Source organism: Podarcis gaigeae (assembly GCF_964106915.1).
Source record: "Podarcis gaigeae genome assembly, chromosome: W".
Taxonomy (NCBI): domain Eukaryota; kingdom Metazoa; phylum Chordata; class Lepidosauria; order Squamata; family Lacertidae; genus Podarcis; species Podarcis gaigeae.
In genome coordinates, this window is record NC_139695.1 from 24,048,958 (window position 1) to 24,067,436 (window position 18,479).

At 45.1% G+C, this 18,479-nt stretch overlaps 1 protein-coding gene across 8 annotated transcripts in view; it reads left to right on the forward strand.

The window, feature by feature from the left end:
- The window catches only part of LOC310835942 (far upstream element-binding protein 3-like), a 333,755-nt gene that overhangs the window by 203,931 nt on the left and 111,345 nt on the right, over positions 1–18,479 (forward strand). For all 8 annotated transcript variants that reach the window (XM_083720902.1, XM_083720903.1, XM_083720904.1 and 5 more), the window contains one exon: positions 11,373–11,514. In XM_083720902.1, the coding sequence (XP_083577028.1) occupies positions 11,373–11,514 (142 nt within the window). The remainder of the gene's footprint in view (positions 1–11,372; positions 11,515–18,479) is intronic.

Below are 18,479 nucleotides of genomic sequence, written 5' to 3' on the forward strand. Positions count from 1 at the left end.
GGGGAGATAGTGGAGGAAGTGCAGAAGTGCGGGTTGTCCTCCCTTTATATAGAGTCCATGACGTATAGCCACGCAAAGGCGGTGATCGCCCAAAGATTAAGGGATATTGCCAGACAGGAGGACATAGCCCGTGTGAAACCTGGGTTGTTTCTGGGGGAGCAGTTGTATCGGGCTGCTCCAGCTCGCTACCTGGCTGATATCCACTACGTGGAATACCGCAGACTATTTACTGCGGCTAGGCTGAATGTTCTTGACTCGGCGGTTCTGAAGGGAAGATATGGAGGAGTCCCATATGACCAGAGACTATGCCACTGTGCATTGGGTGAGGTAGAATCCACAGAGCACATTTTACTGAGCTGTCCCTTCTACAACGATTTAAGACAGTATCTTATAACTCCATACTTACCCCAGCTCACTTCCCGACAAAGAGGAGAGCAGACAGCATATCTGCTAAATGAGTCTTCTGGGAAAACAACTTTGTCAGTGGCTAAATTCCTTTTCCTGGCACTCAAGTGTCGGAAACGTATAACTGAATGCTTTGATGTGGGTTATCTGTGAGAGGTCAAGTACTGTGGCCCTACCTTATTTATGTACCCCTATGATGTTTTAGTTTATAAGTATTGTGTAATGTTTTATTTCTGACTATCGGTCGAATAAAGGAAATTGTTGTTGTTGCTATTCATTTCCAACTTAAGGTCATTAAATTCTTTCTTCATTTCCCCTTTATCGTTCTTCAAACTTAATATAAGATCTCTCAGATCCATTTCTTGTTCAAGTCCAGAATTCCTTCTGCCTTGCTGATTGTAAATAGGACCAATATTATATTTTTTGTTTGATGACATGGGGTCTTCTTATTTTTTCTTTGGCTCTTGCAGGGTTTTGAATTTAGATTTGATTGATTGGTTATCTATTTTTCTTCTAGATGAGGTATTTTGCCCCAGATGACAATTAACATATGAAGTTACAAATTTACACAACCAATTTCCTCTTCCCCACCAAGTTTTTTACACAACACATCAAAATGTCAATTAACACATAAAAATGCAGAACTACAAGTCAGCCTCCTCACTCCCATCCACTATTCCCCCTGAATCATTGGTTAAATCTATTAATCTGAAAAATAATTCAAAATTCTTTATATACCAATTCTTATCATCGTTTGGGTTCAAGTGCAGGTTTAATATAAAATGCTATGCCACGTCTGTTTGTATTGCCTGCTGAAATGAAATCCATCCCTACTTTTTTATTGATCAGAATTCTTTGGGAGTTTTTTGCTACATGTGTTTCCTGAAGGCAAATTATATCTAAGTTCTGTTTGAGAATTACATGTTCAATCCTATTTCTTTTTACCTTGTTACTCAGCCCTTTCACATTCCAATTTAGGAGTTTAAGATTTGCCATTCTCAATTTTGTTTTTTAAAATCTGTTTCTCCCCCTACTGCCCCCAGCTGTTCCAGTGCCTCCTTTTGCTGTTCTAAGGGGCTTTTCTATTTTGCCCCTTCTCTAAGTTCAAAGTCTCTTCCATGTACTTCCAGAAACTCATGGGCCTGACTCTCAGTTACCAATCTATATCTCTTCTTTCTGTAAGTAAAGGAAACTCCTTCTGGGAATTCCCATTTGTATTTTATGTCCACTTTTCTAAGGGTTGTTGTCAGGGTCCTATGCTTATGTCTCCTAATTCTTAATTTAAAAGGAATTTCCCTAAATATGTCCACTCTTTTACCTTCAACCTGCAGACCGTCTTCATAATTTTTTTGAAGGATTGCATCCTTCACTCTTTTTGTGACAAATGTCACCAAGACGTCTGCAGGCTGTTTTCTTTCTCTGGATGCTCTTGTCCTAGCTATGTAAGCATTTTCAATTAATTCATCCATCCCAGCTTGCCCTTCCCCTATCCAGTCAGTCAGAATTTTGCTTAAGTATGTGGCCAAGCCTTGCTCTTTTTCAGAATCCAGCAATCCCCTTATTCGAACCGTATTAGCATTCTGTCGTAATTGAAGAAGAATGTGTTCTTCCAGCTCATTTTGTCTATTAGAGAGACCTCCTATAGCCCGTGCCACAGCACCTTGTTCTGCCTTAAGATCCTCTACCTCCCCAGCAGACTTTTCCAATTTCTGAATTTTGGATTCTAAGGAATTCACTTTTTCATCTAATTTATCAAATTTCTGAGAGAGTACCTCAGTACTATTTTCTATGTCCGCTTTTACTTCCCTGGTTAATCTTTCCATTGATTGGTCCATTCCCCTTTTAAATTCTGCAAAATGTAGTGCCATGAGTTCTGAGAAATCTACCTTAGTCATTTTTCATGTTCCTCTTGAGCAGAGGCCCTTATTTTTGCTTCTGCTGTTTTCTATCTTGTTACGACTAATGGTTCCTGCTTACTCTTTTCCGCCATGGCTCTTATCAAAACAGTTACTTCAGTCCCCCTGACTTCAAGGTCATAGCTGTTAGCTCTTATCTCTTTCCCATTGGTAAGCTCAGGGTAGGAAAATTCCACTTCTGAGCCCACCAGTTACACACTCCTCTATACCACACAGCAACCTAATACCATACTGTGATGGGATAATGAGCTGCTTGTGCGTAAAAGCTGAATCCCTCAGAGCTTTGCATAGGTCTCAAAGCTCTGCCTTTACGGGAGCCCTCAAAGCATGACTCCCTCAATTGCTGGCAGAATCCGTCAGTGGACGCTTCCGGAATTTACGCCAACATAAGAGTTCCTTAACGGAAACTCTTCGTCTGGATTCTCTGCGTGACAGTTTCCTGCGCGGAGTGGGCGTCCCCAGCGGAGGTCCTGAGCCCTCCCCGCTGTTCTCACTGGAAGCATCTTGGAGCCATCCCTCCGCCTGAGTTTCTGCAGGAACTCTCCCTCTCCCCCTGCTGGTTCCTTCCTCAGCATCTGAGGGTCTCTTAGCCTCCTTGAGCCCTTCCACCACCTGACTCTCCGATGGCAGTTCCCTGACACATACCAAACAATATACAAATAAATCTGTGACTTTTGTAAATAGAGGTTGAAGATCTTGGAACTTTGAAGTGTCAGGCATAGCTCTAATGGCTTTAGCCCAAACGTAGCAGAGTTTTCCTGCACAGCGAAGAAGCTAGTTGAGGTGGAATGACTAGTCAGCTAGACTCAGAATAACTATTTACAGGATTTATTAAAAGGAAAAATAAAACCAGCAGAGTTTCTGCATACAAAACAAAGCAAAATAAATCCTTTCTTTCTCTCTTTCTCTCTCTCTCTCTTAACCATACACAGCACTTCTACTCCTAACACCCCCTCACACACAAACTGTGCTAGCATTCCTAGATAACAGAGTTGAGTGCTGGTCGTTAACCAATCAGAGTAAGTAGTTTCTAGGTCAAGCAGACCTTGGCTTTCAGCCAAGAGTAAATTGACACTGCCTTGAGTTAATTGTGTGAAGCCAGAATCTGTAAGTTTTCATGAGAACCAATTAACAAAAACTGAACAGAAGAAAATAAAAAGTAACTGCAAACATTAAAAAGTAAAAAGAGTGAAACAATATGTTACAGTCACTTAGGAAGATATAGTTACTTCAAGTTGATTAATGGGAAGTTCTCAATGTGGGTAAGCACAGAATGTTTTTCCTTGGGTTCCAGATTTCTATGTAAAATTGTTTTCCACTTATAATCCAATTATAATCCAAACATCTTTGATATATTTTATAATCCAGAAACGACCATAAAAGAATGGCAGTTGTAATCCATATATTCTTATAATCCCAAGTGAGTGGCAAGGTCAGATATTCAGTATTCCAAATGCTATGCCCTGGTCTTCATCAGATGTCACTATGGAAATGCTGCCTTCCGAATTAAACTCCCGCTATTCCAGGCACTCTGCCTCCCTGAGGTTACCCCCCCCCCCCCCCATGTTCGACAGAGTGTTCTCCTGCCAAACTTGGGTTGCAAAAGTGAAGTTCCAGGGTTTTTTAAACTTGTAGCAGTTTAAGTTGCCAGGTCTTTGTGTTTTTAATCCAACACAGAGCTTGCCTGCTGGTTGCCTGCTCACTCATCCATCCATTAACAGGATGCCTCAGTCCAAGTTAAAAAAAAAAAAGAGAGAGAGAGAAAGGGAAGTCTTTAAACACTTGTAAAAGTGCAACTTAAAATGTTAAGAGTACTCTGAAGGCTGTTTAAAAAAACAACAACTCTCCTCTCCCATTCACAAATCCCTGCTTGCAGAGCCTGTCAGTCAGAAAACGGAAGTTGACTTCCTGTTTAGATTCCAATTACAAAAGAAAAACCAAAGGATTTTAAGCTTGGAAAATCTGCTGCTTTCGGTAGCAGTTGGTAACTGCAGCTGTTGGGTGCGCTGGAGCCGTGAGTGGACTCAAGCTGCTTCCTGCCCCCCACTTGCCGCCAAAAACAGTGATGGGTTTGCCAAGAGGTTACGGTGAGTTTTTCCATGCTCTGCTGGTCCCCTCGAGACCCCACTCTTCCGTGGGAGTTTTTTAGGGGGTTGCCTAGCCCTGGCACAATCTCCTCTAGCCCAAAACAGCTCGAACCAGTCGTTTCTTTAAGCAGACGACACGGAACGCGCCGCCATTCTGCTCCACAGCAGACTGGAAGACCCAGATATTCTATAATATCGATTATGTTCCTTATATTATCCTTCATCTGACATCCTGGTAGAAAGCCAGCCTGATCATGATGAATTATGGCTGTTAAGACACCCTTCATTCAATTGGCCAAAATATTGACAAATAATTTATAGTTGTTACTTAATAAAGAAATTGGTCTATAATTTTTAACTAAAAGTCCATATCTTGTTTTGGGATCAGAGTAATATAGGCCTCCTTCCAGGTGTCTGGTACTTTACCTGATTTTAAAATCCCATTCATGACTTTTTTAAAAAATATATTTATTGAAATTTCAAAGGTTATACAAAAAAAAGTAATAAAAACAAAACACAAAAAATGACAAATATAAAAAACAAAATACAAAACTAAAAACTATTTAAAAACAAGTAAAGTTTCATTCCCTTATTTTCTTATAACTTACTTTCCCGACCTCCTCATACCTCCCCTTTTTGTATTCCAATTTCTAATTATTAATTCAGCAAATCCTCTCCCTTAATTTTCATTTAATTTTCAACCTTTCTTTTCTTTTACAGCTGAAAACCCCCTTAATTTTCTAAACCAACATCATTCTAACATTCATTAATTTTGCAATATTTCCCAAGATAGTCCTTAAATTTCTTCCAATCTTCTTCCGCCGTCTCTCTTCCCTGGTCTCGGATTCTGCTAGTCATTTCTGCCAGTCCCATATAGTCTATCACCTTCATCTGCCATTCTTCCAAGGTGGGTAGATCTTGTGTCTTCCAATACTTTGCGATGTGTATTCTTGCTGCTGTTGTAGCATACATAAAGAATGTTCTATCCTTCTTTGGCACCAATTGGCTGACCATGCCCCCATTCATTACTTTTTTTAATGGTTTTACCAGAAAATCCTGCAACTTTTTATAATACTTTGCTGAAAATCCATTCGGCCCTGTCGATTTACCTATCTTAGCTTGCTTAATTGCGTCTTGCACCTCAAGCATCATGGGTACAGGGATTGGGGCCACATACGGCATCCTTCGGGGGTCGAGATGCCAGCTGGCTAGCCCCCAGCTGGATCATGCCCTTCCAGCCGTGACGATCCCCCAATCTCTGGTGCGACGTAAATCAGCGACTCAGACTTCAAAAGCCTGAGCATTTTATATTATATTAAAATATAATATTAGCCGAGCATACTGTGCAAACAGAACAGGTGAGAGGCTTGTGGAAACATACTAACAGCTAAAGCTTTATTAAGCGTAAATCATGACAAAGAAAACATCTTCCTTTCTTCTCAGAGAGACAGGGAAAAGCAAAAGCTATACACACTACGGAAGTTCCCAGCCAGCTGTGCTGGAACGTAAACAGACATGTGACACGTTACAATCCCATGTCTGCTCCTTAAGGTGGAATGGAATTTTCCAACATCCTCCGCCTTTCCATGTAACCTATGGCGCAGTATTTCAACCCAACTGCAACCGCTGTACATATACCTTAAGTTGTTCCCTGTTAACAACTTTAGACAACAGATCAGCAGGAATTTCATTTCCTGGCATGTAGGACACCTGAATGAGTCTTTTCTGAACACACTCCCTTGCACAATGTAACTTTATTTGCAAGTACTTGGTACTTTGCCTGCAACTCTCTGAAGCTAGCAAACCCAAACAGGACCTGTTGTCTTGATAAACCTGTATAGGACATTTCACATTAACCCTGATGTCCTGAAACAGTTGCAACAACCATTCACAATCCATAAGTGAATGACAGTGCATTGAGTTCAGCTTCACAAGAACTTAGGCTCACTGTTGTCTGCTTCTTGCACAGCCTGTCAAACCGACACTGGTTGTACATGTAGCACACCCCAGAAGTGCTTGTGCCATCTGTGGTGTCACTTCCAAAAATTGCATCTGCAAAAATCTCAAGACCTCCAGACTTTTGACTAGTGAATCTCAGTCTGTAGTGCATAGTACCTTTCAGGTAACGAGCTATGCACTTGAGAGCTTTCCAATCCTGAACAGTAGGATTGTTAGCGTGTCTGCTAAGAAGATTAGTGCTCACAGCTATATCAGGTCTTGAACATCTGGCAGTGAAATTCAGCTTGCCTAGAATGCATCTGTACAATGTAGTGTCAGAAAATGCTTCACCAGTATCATCTACCTGGAAACTTGTTACCATTGGTGTGTCCACAGGATTTGCACCAACCAAATTCAGCCTGGTTAACACATCAGCAATTTTCTGAGATTGGTGTACCATAAAATCACCTGCCTGGTTTTTCTCTACTTCCAGAGAAAGATAGTTTGATACCTCACCAAGATCCTTCATGTCAAAGTGCTCTCACAGCTGAACTAGGGTGCTTTGGTACAAAGCCTGATGCTTCCAAAAGAAAAGAAGATCACCAACAAAGCATACACAATACAGTTTGTTTTGCCCCACCTCTTTGACAAACACACATGGGTCTGCTTTGCCCTGGTGAAAACCTAGAGAAAGCAATGTGTCTGTTAGTTTTGGCACTCTGTTTGAGACCATATAGGGATTTCTGTAGCTTACAGACCATTCCCTTCTGTACCTGCACTCCATCTGGTGGAAGCATATAAATCTGCTCCCCCAGAACCCCATACAAAAAAGCTGTGTTCACGTTGTGATGCAATCTTGAGCATAAGCCTAATGCACTCATACTTAACAGTGGGTGAGTAGGTCTTGTGGTAGTCCTGTCCTGGTACCTGCGAAAAACCTCTTGCGAACAATCTGGCTTTGTGTCTTACTACCTTGCCATTCTGATCAGTCTTGGCCTTAAAGACCCATTTGCTGTCAACCAGCTTCAACCCTTCTACTACTGGAACCAGTTCCCACGTCTCATTCCTTTCTAAGGAATCAAGTTCAGCCTTCATGGCTTTTAGCTATGGCTCTGCATCCTTTGAGGTTAACTCCTGGACCTCTTGGAAGCTTGAAGGTTCCCATACCTTCTCTGAGCTACTAACAACAGCTGTTGCTGTTTTAGCAAACTCATCAGCATAACTCTTTGGAGATTTGCCCTTTGTGTCCCTTTCAGATCTGTGTACTAGACGCAAGTCTTCAGCGCTCATCTCCTCTTTCTTAGGAGAATGGTGGCCAGTGGTGAACAGTGGTTCTTCCAATTCAGTGTCAGACCCATCAGATGGTCTGAGCGAGGCCTTCGTGCTCTTGAAGTCTGCTGTGTCACTGCCACTGTCAGCAGCACTAGCACCTCCCACTGAACTGGAATCTGAACCCTGATCATCATCCTCATCTTCCTCTGCTTCCTCAGCAACTGGGTGACTCTGGAAAATCCCTACATTGTACTGAACACTCCTGGGAAACCGTACCGTCTTTGTGTAAGTCATTAGCACTCTGTATGCACCCATTATGTACCCCACAAATATGCCATGCACACCACGCTTCCCGAGCTTGCTGCTCTGTGGAGTATGGACCCACATGTCAGAACCAAAAATTCTCATGTGCTTGATGTATGGCTTCTTACCAAACATCTTTTCATAGGGAGTACAGCCTATTGGTGCAGAATACCTGTGATTATAAGAATAAACAAAACAATTCAGAGATTCAGCCAAATACTGTTCAGGAAGATTGGCATCATGCAACAAGGTTTTAAGGCCTTGTAGCAAAGTTTGATTTTCCCTTTCACAAAGTCCATTCTGCCAAGGAGATCTTTGACTTGCGAGATCATGCTGAATCCCCTTCTCAGTCAGAAAAGCCTCAAACTGCTGAGTAGTGAATTCCCCTCCATCATCAGTAAACACTGCAGTTGCTTCCCATGGACATTTTGCAACCAAGCATAGAATTCCTTGAACCTAGGAAATGCTTCTGATTTCTGCTTGAGCATGAACACATGAATGTACCTGGAAAAAAGCATCAATCAATACCATGATGTACTTTGCCCCACCTAGAAAGGGTTCAAGCGGACGAACAAGGTCTGCGTGGACAATCTGGTAGGGTTTAGATGCCTGCCTGCCTGCCAGAAACCTTGCCCTTTGGTGCAACCCATACCTTTGCTCTGCACATGACTTACACTTCATGAAAACCTGCAGGGTTTATTGGTCAGGCCTTGAACCATCTCTGGCATCTTGATCAGTGCTTGCCATCCCAAATGACCGAACCACCTGTGGTGGGAATATATGCAATTTAAATGGAGAATTTTGTTAGTATTCATAACACAACAAGATTCATAGAATCATAGAGTTGGAAGAGACCACAAGGGCCATCGAGTTCAACCCCCTGCCACATTGACACCGACATAAGTTATTGAGAAAAAACCATTTACATAATCTGCCTGTAAAATGTCTTTGTTGTTCTTCCTTATGAAGCAAACTCCCTTCTTGAAGGAAATGTCAAAGTCTTGCTCTGTCAGCTGAGCAAGTTAACAGTGGAATCAGGAACAAACAGCACTTTGCTTGACCGTCCCTTCGCCAGCAACCTGTAACAATTTACCATCCACTTGGTGAATCGAACCCTCCTGTGGCATGAAGGAAACAAACAAATGCCGATTTCGGCATACGTGGCGAGTCGCTCCCGAGTCGACAACAAAGTGACCCTTGGCCTTTGGGGAAGCAGTGTGTGCAATCAAGGCTTTATTCTGCACTGTGGTCTTCTCGCCCCCCTACTTCCTGCTGCCTGTAGAATTGCTGCTTTGTTTACCTTTCGCTTTTGGATGCTGTTTACAGTCCCTGCGTAGGTGATCTTGGTTCCCACAGGAAAAGCCTCTCACAGCTGCCAACACTCTAGTGCCCTCTGGTGCCTGCATCACTGTCTGGGATGACTTAACAACACCTTTGATGCAGTTAAATCCTGCGCTGGCAATGCTGCCAACTGGCTAGCAATGGCACTGTAACTTTCGTCCAAGGAGTCCAGAATAAGAACAAAAAACAAGGCTTCTGGAATCGTAAAGCCTCTATGCACAAGCTCTTGTCTGAGAGATTTTAACTCCAGGACATCTGCCCTTAAATCCCCTCCAGGCTTGAGCTTCATCCTGTGCAATTTTCTGAAGTAGAGCAGCACAGATCCAGCCTCTTCTCTCAGATGAGATGTGCAGTCGTCTTGCCAGCCAGCGTTATCAGTTCCTCCTGAGAGAGAGACAGGAGAATTAAGCCCATAGCCTTAGAATCAGCAGCAGACCATTCTGCTGTCAACGGTGCAGGGGCAGCATCTTGAACTGTGTGCCACACTGCAGCCCTCCTCAACAAGGCTTCACAATAGCCAGCCCAGGTCTGATAATTCTCCCTATGAAGCTTGGGACACTGGGTGCTTCCCAGTGCATCCTGTAAAGGATCCATTTTCGTGCTCTTTGCTTCAGCCAGGAAAACAGTCAATTGCAGTCCTCTTTATCTGACATCTTGTAAATCAGACCCCCCCCCCATTTTTCCATTTTTTCCCAGGCCTTCCCATCTCTAGTCGTTATGTTTTTGCGGTCCTGAGCCATTTAAGGCTTTATATGTCAAAACCAGCTTTGAATTGGGCCCGGAAACTAATTGGTAGCCAGTGCAGTCGGACCAGGATCAGTGTAATATGCTCAAACCGTCTTGCTCCGGTGAGCAACCTGGCCGCTGAATTCTGCACCAGCTGAAGTTTCCGAAACGTCTTGAGAGGCAGCCCTACGTATAACGCATTGCAGTAATCTAACCTTGAGGTTACCAGAGCACAGACAACACTAGTTAGGCTATCCCTGTCCAGATAGTGTTGTAGCTGTGCCACCAGCTGATGGAAGGCACTCCAGGCGACTGAGGCCACCTGAGCCTCGAGCGACAGCAAAGGATCCAGGAGTACCCCCAAGCTACGAACCTGCTCCTTCAGGGGAAGTGTAACCCCATCAAGAGCAGGTGACCTCCCACCTATGCAGCCTAGGGAACCGCCCACTAACAATGCCTCAGTCTTATCTGGATTGAGCTTCAGTCTGTTGGCTCTCATCCCGTCCATTACTGAGGCAAGACACTGGTCCAGCACTGCCTCACCTGCAGATGTAAAGGAGAAATATTGCTGAGTGCCGTCAGCATACTGCTGACAATGTACTCCGAACCTCCAGATAACCCCTCCCAGCGGTTTTGTGTAGATGTTAAACAACATGAGGGATAGGATTGAGCCCTGTGGAACCCCACATTGAAGGTTCCATGGGGCTGAAAACCATTCCCTAAGTAACACACCCTGGGAACAACCATCCAAGTAGGACTGGAACCACTGGAAAGCAGTGCCACCAACCCCTAGTTTGGAGAGTCGCTCCAGAAGGATACCATGGTCGATGGTATCGAAAGCTGCTGAGAGGTTGGCCTAATGCAGCGAGCAGCCACAGATGCTCAACTAACTGATTTTGTTGGCTCAGATCACCAGACTGCCCTCTGCTTTTCCCTGCCCCCCATACTTTTGCATTGAGTTTTGGTTGTTGGTCATATCTAGGACCATAAGAGAGGTCAAGCATATCTCAACTCACCACCTGCTTTGTCTCTGTCTCCCAAGCTGAGGCTAACCTTCCCTCTTGTGTGAAATACTGACAGAAGAAGACAGTAACCATCAGTGGACGCCTTTGTAAAGCAAATTTCCTTAACAGACCAACCCTTTGGAGTTCTCCTTGCCCATCAAGTCAAGCTGCTACTGTTTCACACGCGCTTAAAAAAAATCTGAGATAGTATTGTTAAGGTTTTCTTGCCAGTCTCTCATAGGTGGTCTAGTTGAGATTCTTGTACCGCAAGGGATTGGACTAGATGACCCTCAGGGTCTCTTCCAACTGTACAATTCTATTATTCTGTGATTCTAAATCCCAGGATGTTAATGGGTGTGTCATTTTCTTTCCACTTCAAGGAGCGTGATGGTTTTGGAAGCCTTGTTGTGGCCCGGGGAAGGGGGCACGGACGTGGAGACTGGAGCATTGGCACCCCTGGGGGCATACAGGAAATCACCTACACAGTGCCAGCTGACAAATGTGGCTTGGTCATAGGCAAAGGTAAGCAGCGTGAATCATAGAATTGTAAAGTTGGAAGGGACCCCCAAGAGTAATCTAATCCAACCCCCTGCAATAAATATTTATATGCATGGGAATGTTAACACTTTAACTATGGGAAGGTGGTTCTGCATTGCCTGATCTTTGGAGTTTTTCCTATGTGCTGGTATCAAGTTTCGGTCTTCCATCAATGCTAGAGGCACAGTCGATGGTGACACAAGAGATTGCCTTTTTGGTGGGTTTCCCCATATTGTGGAAATCCTTCCCAAGAGAGGGTAGACTAGCTCCCTTTTTTATTATTCCATCAGCAGACCAAGCCCTTCCCATTCAGACGAGCCTTGGGAAACTATGCAGCAGAGGATTCTGCAGTTGCAATCAAAATTATTCAACCCCCATTGCAAATCAAGTTTATTATCAAAAGTTAGACTTTCAGCTGTTTGCAATGAGCAAATCAAACAAAAGCAATTGATATAGCTTAACACAACGGATGCAAAGCAGTCCCAGAGCATCACCGAGCCACCACCATGCTTCACTGTAGGCGGAGTGTTCTTTTCAGTGTATGCTTCATTCTTCTTCCTCCAGACACAGCGCTGATTCATGGGGCTGAAAAGTTCCAATTTTGTTTCATCACTCCACAGAACAGAATCCCAAAACTTCTGTAGCTTATTTATATGATCTTGAGCATATTGGAATCAACTTTCATTGTGCTTTTTGGTCAGTAGTGGTGTACGTCTTGGAGTTCTGGTGGCATGGAAACCTTATGTGTTTAGTACATGCCTTACTTTGCTCACTGAAACCCCAGTGCCTGCTGCCACCAAGTATTGCTGCAGCTGTTTTGCAGTCACTCAAGGGTTTTTCCCAGCCTGCCTTCTCAGAAATATGGTTGTTGCCACAGAAGCCTTCATTTTTCTTCCTCTTCCAGGTACTATAACCACTGTTCCTTTAACTTTGAACCTGTGAACTATGCTTCCAATGATGTCTTTAGGAACATTCAGTGCCTTTTGCTATCTTTTTGTATCTTGCTTCTTGTCTGTGAAGGGCAATAATCTCTTCTTTTACCTTCTTGGACCATTCTCTTGACTTAGCCATATTTCTAACATGCATTCAGTTTTGACACTCAGCAACCCCATAGCCAGCTTAGGTATTTCATGTGTTCCAGCTCAAGCACACCTGGTGCAACTGACAGAACCCTTGATTAGTTGCATCAAGTGTGCTTGAGACAACACCTGTTGTATTTGTGCTGTTGTGAGGGATTCTATTCAGGGGGTTGAATAATAGTGAGACTAGAGAAGCCAGTATAAGTTGCAATTTCAGCTGAATTTGGGGAGAACACTTGAAGCATCTTATGCTCTTGTTATCTGTCGCTTGGACTACTGCAGTGCGCTCTATGTGGGGCTACCATTGAAGGTGACCCGGAAACTACAACTAATCCAGAATGTGGCAGCTAGACTGGTGACTGGGAGCAGCCGCTGAGACCACATAACACCAGTCCTGAAAGACCTATGTTGGCTCCCAGTACGTTTCTGGGCACAATTCAAAGTGTTGGTGCTGACCTTTAAAGCCCTAAACAGCCTCAGTCCAATATACCTGAAGGAGCATCTCCACCCCCATCGAGAAGCCAAGTTACAGGGAACCAGGCAGAGGGCCTTCTCGGTAGTGGCACCCACCCTGTGGAACGCCCTCCCACCAGATGTCCAAGAGAACAACAACTACCAGACTTTTTAGAAGACATCTGAAGGCAGCCCTGTTTAGGGAAGCTTTTAATGTTTGATGTATTACAGTATTTTAATATTTTGTTGGAAGCCGCCCAGAGGGCGGGGTATAAATAAATTATTATTATTATTATTATTGTTGTTGTTGTTGTTGTTGTTGTTGTTATTATTATTTCAATTGCTTTTGTTTGATTTGCTCATTGTAAACAGCTGAAATGTGTTTTAATGTATTTTACTTATTGTTTTTAACTAGTTTGTTTTTATTACATTACATTTTACATAATGATGATTTTAAAAGTTTGAAGTTGAATTCCAACTTGGAGAAAGGATGGATATAAATATATTAAATAAATACACAGTAAATAACTAAGTAGCATCACTTTGCACCATGCAGTCATAAAACCCAGAGCAACCCAGACCCAGCAAAAAGTATTAACTCACTCCCACACCACCCCCGACAATACCAGAAAAGCAGCCCTTGAGGAAACCTGTCCCAAACAGCCTCAGCCCATTTCAACTCATTCAAGCCTTAGAAACCTTCCAGGAAGCTGAAACCTGGCAGAAAGTTTCCCGCCTCCGCTCCTGGCCTCCAGGGGGAGCCTCACTCTCTGCCCTTCTGGCTGCACTGAGACTCTCCCGGTTCCTGCAGAGGGAAGTGGCTTTCCTCCGCAGAGACTTACTGTGCCAAAGCGAGCAGGTAAGGAAGGCGGAGAAGTGCAGGAGTTATTTTTGTCCCCCTCCCTCAGTGATGACACCCAGGGCAGCCCACACCCACACCTTCCTTTGCCATTGGGTGCTGCAGCACTGGCTGGGCCACAGGCCAGCGGTGAGACTGAAGAAGCATAGATACAGTGGCTAATTCAACAGAATTTGGTACTCAGAGGTCATGTAGAAAGTCTGACAAACACAGTAAATCAGCAGCACCTGGCAAGCATGCAATAATTGGTGAGGCGAGCTGCGAGACCCCCATCACCCCAGCTACGTTCAGTGACAAAGTGATGGATTATCCAGGGTTCAAAGCGAATATGATGTTGCTCTTCAGAGTGCGGGGGGGGGGGAGATAGAATTCGAAGATGAGTCTGAGCATGTTTTCTTTCTGATTAACCTCTTAGAAGGAGCAGCAAGATGCTGGGTAATACCCCTAATGGTTAATCAGCACCAATGTTTGTCGGATTTGAACAGTTTTATGATGCAGCTGGATTTGATGTTCCAAGACCCTGAATGTCAATCCGCTGCCAACAGGAAAATTCTGATATTGTGTCAAGGGGACTCCTCTGTAATGCTTTACACCACGGAATTCAATTTAATCGCACAAGAATTAAATTGGAATCAGGAGGCTCTAATGGCGGTTTATTGGGCGGGGCTAAATGGGACTCGGCTAGATGAGCTGGCTAGGATGGCCCCTCCCTCTTCCCTGGAGGAGCTTATGCACATGACGTTGAGAGTGGATCAAAGGCTGCAAGAGAGGAAAGAGAAATGGAAGGCCCTTTTCTGGATGCCAGTGAAATTGGGGGGCATGCCTATCCTTCATGTCAGAGAGCCGGGGGGGGGGGGGAAGGGTTGCCAAGGAGCGAGCCAGAAGAACAGCCGATGCAGCTTGGCACTGCTTGTGGGCGCCACATGTGGCCACAGAGGAGAAAGAGAGGAGGAGAAGGGAGCGGCTCTCCTGTTATTGTGGGAAAACTAACCACACGGCCAGGAATTGCCAGCCAAAACCCCAGTGAGATCTCTTTCTGGAGCTAGTGTGGAGGGAGGGCCACCCTGTGAGACAGCAGGCAGGAAACGGCCGACCCCAGTTCCAGTAAGAGGCCCAGAACTGGGTGGAAGGTCAGCTGCAGACCCTCCATCTCCACGGGCGGTTCCCAGTCTCACAGTGCTTGCTGTGCTACAGTTCCCAAATGGGCGCAGAATGCAGTTGCGAGCTCTCATAGACTCAGGTTCCTCAGCGGATTTTGTGGATGTGGAATTTGCTAAGGAACATGGCATATCCATGCATAAATTATCCACCCCATTGAAAGTACAAACCATAGATGGGAGACCCCTGGTGTCAGGGATGGTCTCTTGTGCAACCGTGCCTTTGAACTTGGAGCTACCTGGCCACCGTGAGCAAGCTATTTTCCACGTGGCAAAGCTGGCCACATACCTTCTAGTCTTGGGGATGACCTAGTTGTCCAGACATGATTGTGTTATCGCCTGGGGACAGAGATCCATAATGTTTGCTTCAGTGTATTGTCACCTCAATTTTTTGGGCTACAGACCCTTGGAAGTTGCAGCAGTATTGGGTGCAGGAGTGCTGGGTCCTTAATAGGTAAGGAGAGCCAACTGCCCCAAGAATACCAGTCCTTCCGAGATGTCTTTTGTGAAAAAGAAGCAGACAAGTTGCCGCCCCATAAAATAGACCTTGTGCCAGGTGCGAAACTGCCCATAAGTCGCCTCTATTCAATGTCGGAAGTAGAGCTGGCGGTCTTGAGGGAGATTTTAGAGAAGAATCTGGTGAGGGGCTTCATCAGACCCTCCATGGCACCAAGTGGATCCCCTGTACTCTTCATGAAGAAAAAGGACACCACAGAACTTCATTTATGCACCGACTATAGAAAGATTAACCGGATAATGGTGTCCAATCGCTGTCCACTACCACGTATCGGGGATCTATTGGAAAGGTTGTGGTCAGCGAAGCTCTACACAAAGCTGGATTTGAGAGGGGCCTACACCTTAATCCACGTGGGAGAGGGAGATGAGTGGAAGACGATGTTCTGCACCAGGTACGGCAGCTTCAAATATCTGATCATGCCTTTTGGACTTCAGTCAGGTACAGCAATGTTCCAAGCCTTCATCAGCTACATCCTCAGCGGTCTAGTAGATATGTTTGTGGTGGTGTATCTCGATGATGTGCTGATTTACTCAGAGAACCCAGAGCAACATGTCCGACGTGACAGGTGCTGCAACGATTGAGAGAACACCAGCTTTATGCGAAGTTGGAAAAGTGCCAATTCCATGTCTCATCTGTAGATTTCCTGGGTTATAGACTCTCGCCTGAGGGGTGTGCATGGATCCGCAAAGGTAGAGAGTGTGGTGTTGTGGCACAAACCCAAAACAAAGAAAGACTTGCAGAGATTCTAGGGGTTCGCAAACTACTACCGCAAGTTTCTGCCAGCCTATTCAAGGCTAACTAAACCTCTCACAGATTGAGGGGCAAAAAGTCTTTCCAGTGGACAGCTGAGGCATGACGGGCATTTGAACAGCTCAAAACCATGTTCTCTTCAGAGGTATATCTAGCACATGCAGACCTGCACAGGCCACTAATTGTGGAAATGGATGCTTCAGACAGGGTGATGGCTGCGGTGTTGCTGCAGGCTGATCCGGGTGGCAACCTTCATCTGGTCACCTTTCACTCTAGGAAGCTGAATCCTTCTGAGCAGAACTACACCATTTGGGAGAAGGAACTTTTAGCTATCAAGGAAGCTTTTGAAGTGTGGAGACATTTCCTGGAAGGGGTGCGGCACCAGGTAGAGGTGCACACTGACCATCGTAATCTAGAGTATTGGCAGATGGCAAGGTGTTTGAAACAGAGACAGATTCGCTGGGCGCAGGTCTTTGCCAGGTTTGATTTGAGAGTCCAGTATGTGGCTGGGAGTCAGAATCAGGGGGCAGATGCCCTTTTGAGGAAGCCAGAGTACCAGGAGCTTGAACCAGTCTCAGTATATAGGCATATCTTGAAGCCAACACACCTGCAGTTGGCTGTAGGATCGGTAGGGGATATCACAGAATTTCTACAGCGGACAAGAGATGATAACTTCGCTGGAGGCAAATTAACTGCGTTGTAAGGAGAGACTAAGAATGCTCCAACTACCACACAATTGCACTCATTTCACACGTGTCAGGGGTTCAGGAGCAAAGACACAGGAGATGGAGCAAATGGAGAGTGAGGAGGAATCCGAGGGGGGTGTAGGCAGTGACAGTGGTCAGAGAGATTCCACGAGTCTCTCCAGCGAATCGGAAGATTCACAGAAAGGAGCGCCGATGGCCAGGGCAAGGGGGGTGCCAAGGGGGAAACCCCAGAAGGAAGGGGCCAGCGGGGACTCCCTGAGCAGCAGTTGGAAATCAGGACCAGCTTCCCCACCAGAGCGCAGTGGGGGGGAGGAGTCCCAGGCATCGGGACCAGTGTTCTCACCACCAGAGAGAGGAGATGAGTCAGGATTGACCACGCCTCCATCGGAGAGCGGGGAAACGGTCAAGAGGAAAGTCACAGGCTGGGCGCGTGCGCCAAGTTCAAATGTACAGGCGAGCGGCACAGCAGGTAGCCCGGATAGGGAGCCAGGTCCTAAAGCCCGCCGGAAGGAAGGGCAAGACTCAGGGGGGTCAGCGTCAGAAGAGTCCAGGAAGGAGGAAACCCCAGGGGGCAGAAGGACCCAGAGGAGGAAGGAACAGCGCAGGAGGTGGAGCCGGGCTAGGATCTTAAACTGGTGCGGAAGGGATAGTGACTCAGAGGGGACTTCGCCGATCTAGAGTCAAGACGTAGGGCTGCACACTCTGGGGTTTGAAATGGAAACTAAACTTCAATAAAGACTTTTGTACATTACATCAACCGGGCGTTGGTCCTCTGTGAGCTGGGACCTAGAGGCAGCTCTGACAACACGCTAGCAAGGTTATGCTTAAAATTCTACAAGGAAGGCTCAAGCAGTATATGGACCAAGAACTCCCAGAAGTGCAAGCTGGATTTAGAAGAGGCAGAGGAACCAGAGACCAAATTGCAAACATACGCTGGATTATGGAGAAAGCTAGAGAGTTCCAGAAAGACATCTACTTTTGCTCCATTGACTATGCAAAAGCCTTTGACTGTGTCGACCACAGCAAACTATGGCAAGTTCTTATAGAAACTGGAGTGCCTAATCACCTCATCTGTCTCCTGAGAAATCTCTATGTGGGACAAGAAGCTACAGTTAGAACTGGATATGGAACAACTGATTGGTTCAAAATTGGGAAAGGCGAATGACAAGGCTGTATATTGTCTCCCTGCTTATTTAACTTATATGCAGAATTCATCATGCGAAAGGCTGGGCTGGATGAATCCCAAGCCGGAATTAAGATTGCCGGAAGAAATATCAACAACCTCAGATATGCAGATGACACAACCTTGATGGCAGAAAGTGAGGAGGAATTAAAGAACCTTTTAATGAGGGTGAAAGAGGAGAGCGCAAAATATGGTCTGAAGCTCAACATCAAAAAAACTAAGATCAAGGCCACTGGTCCCATCAC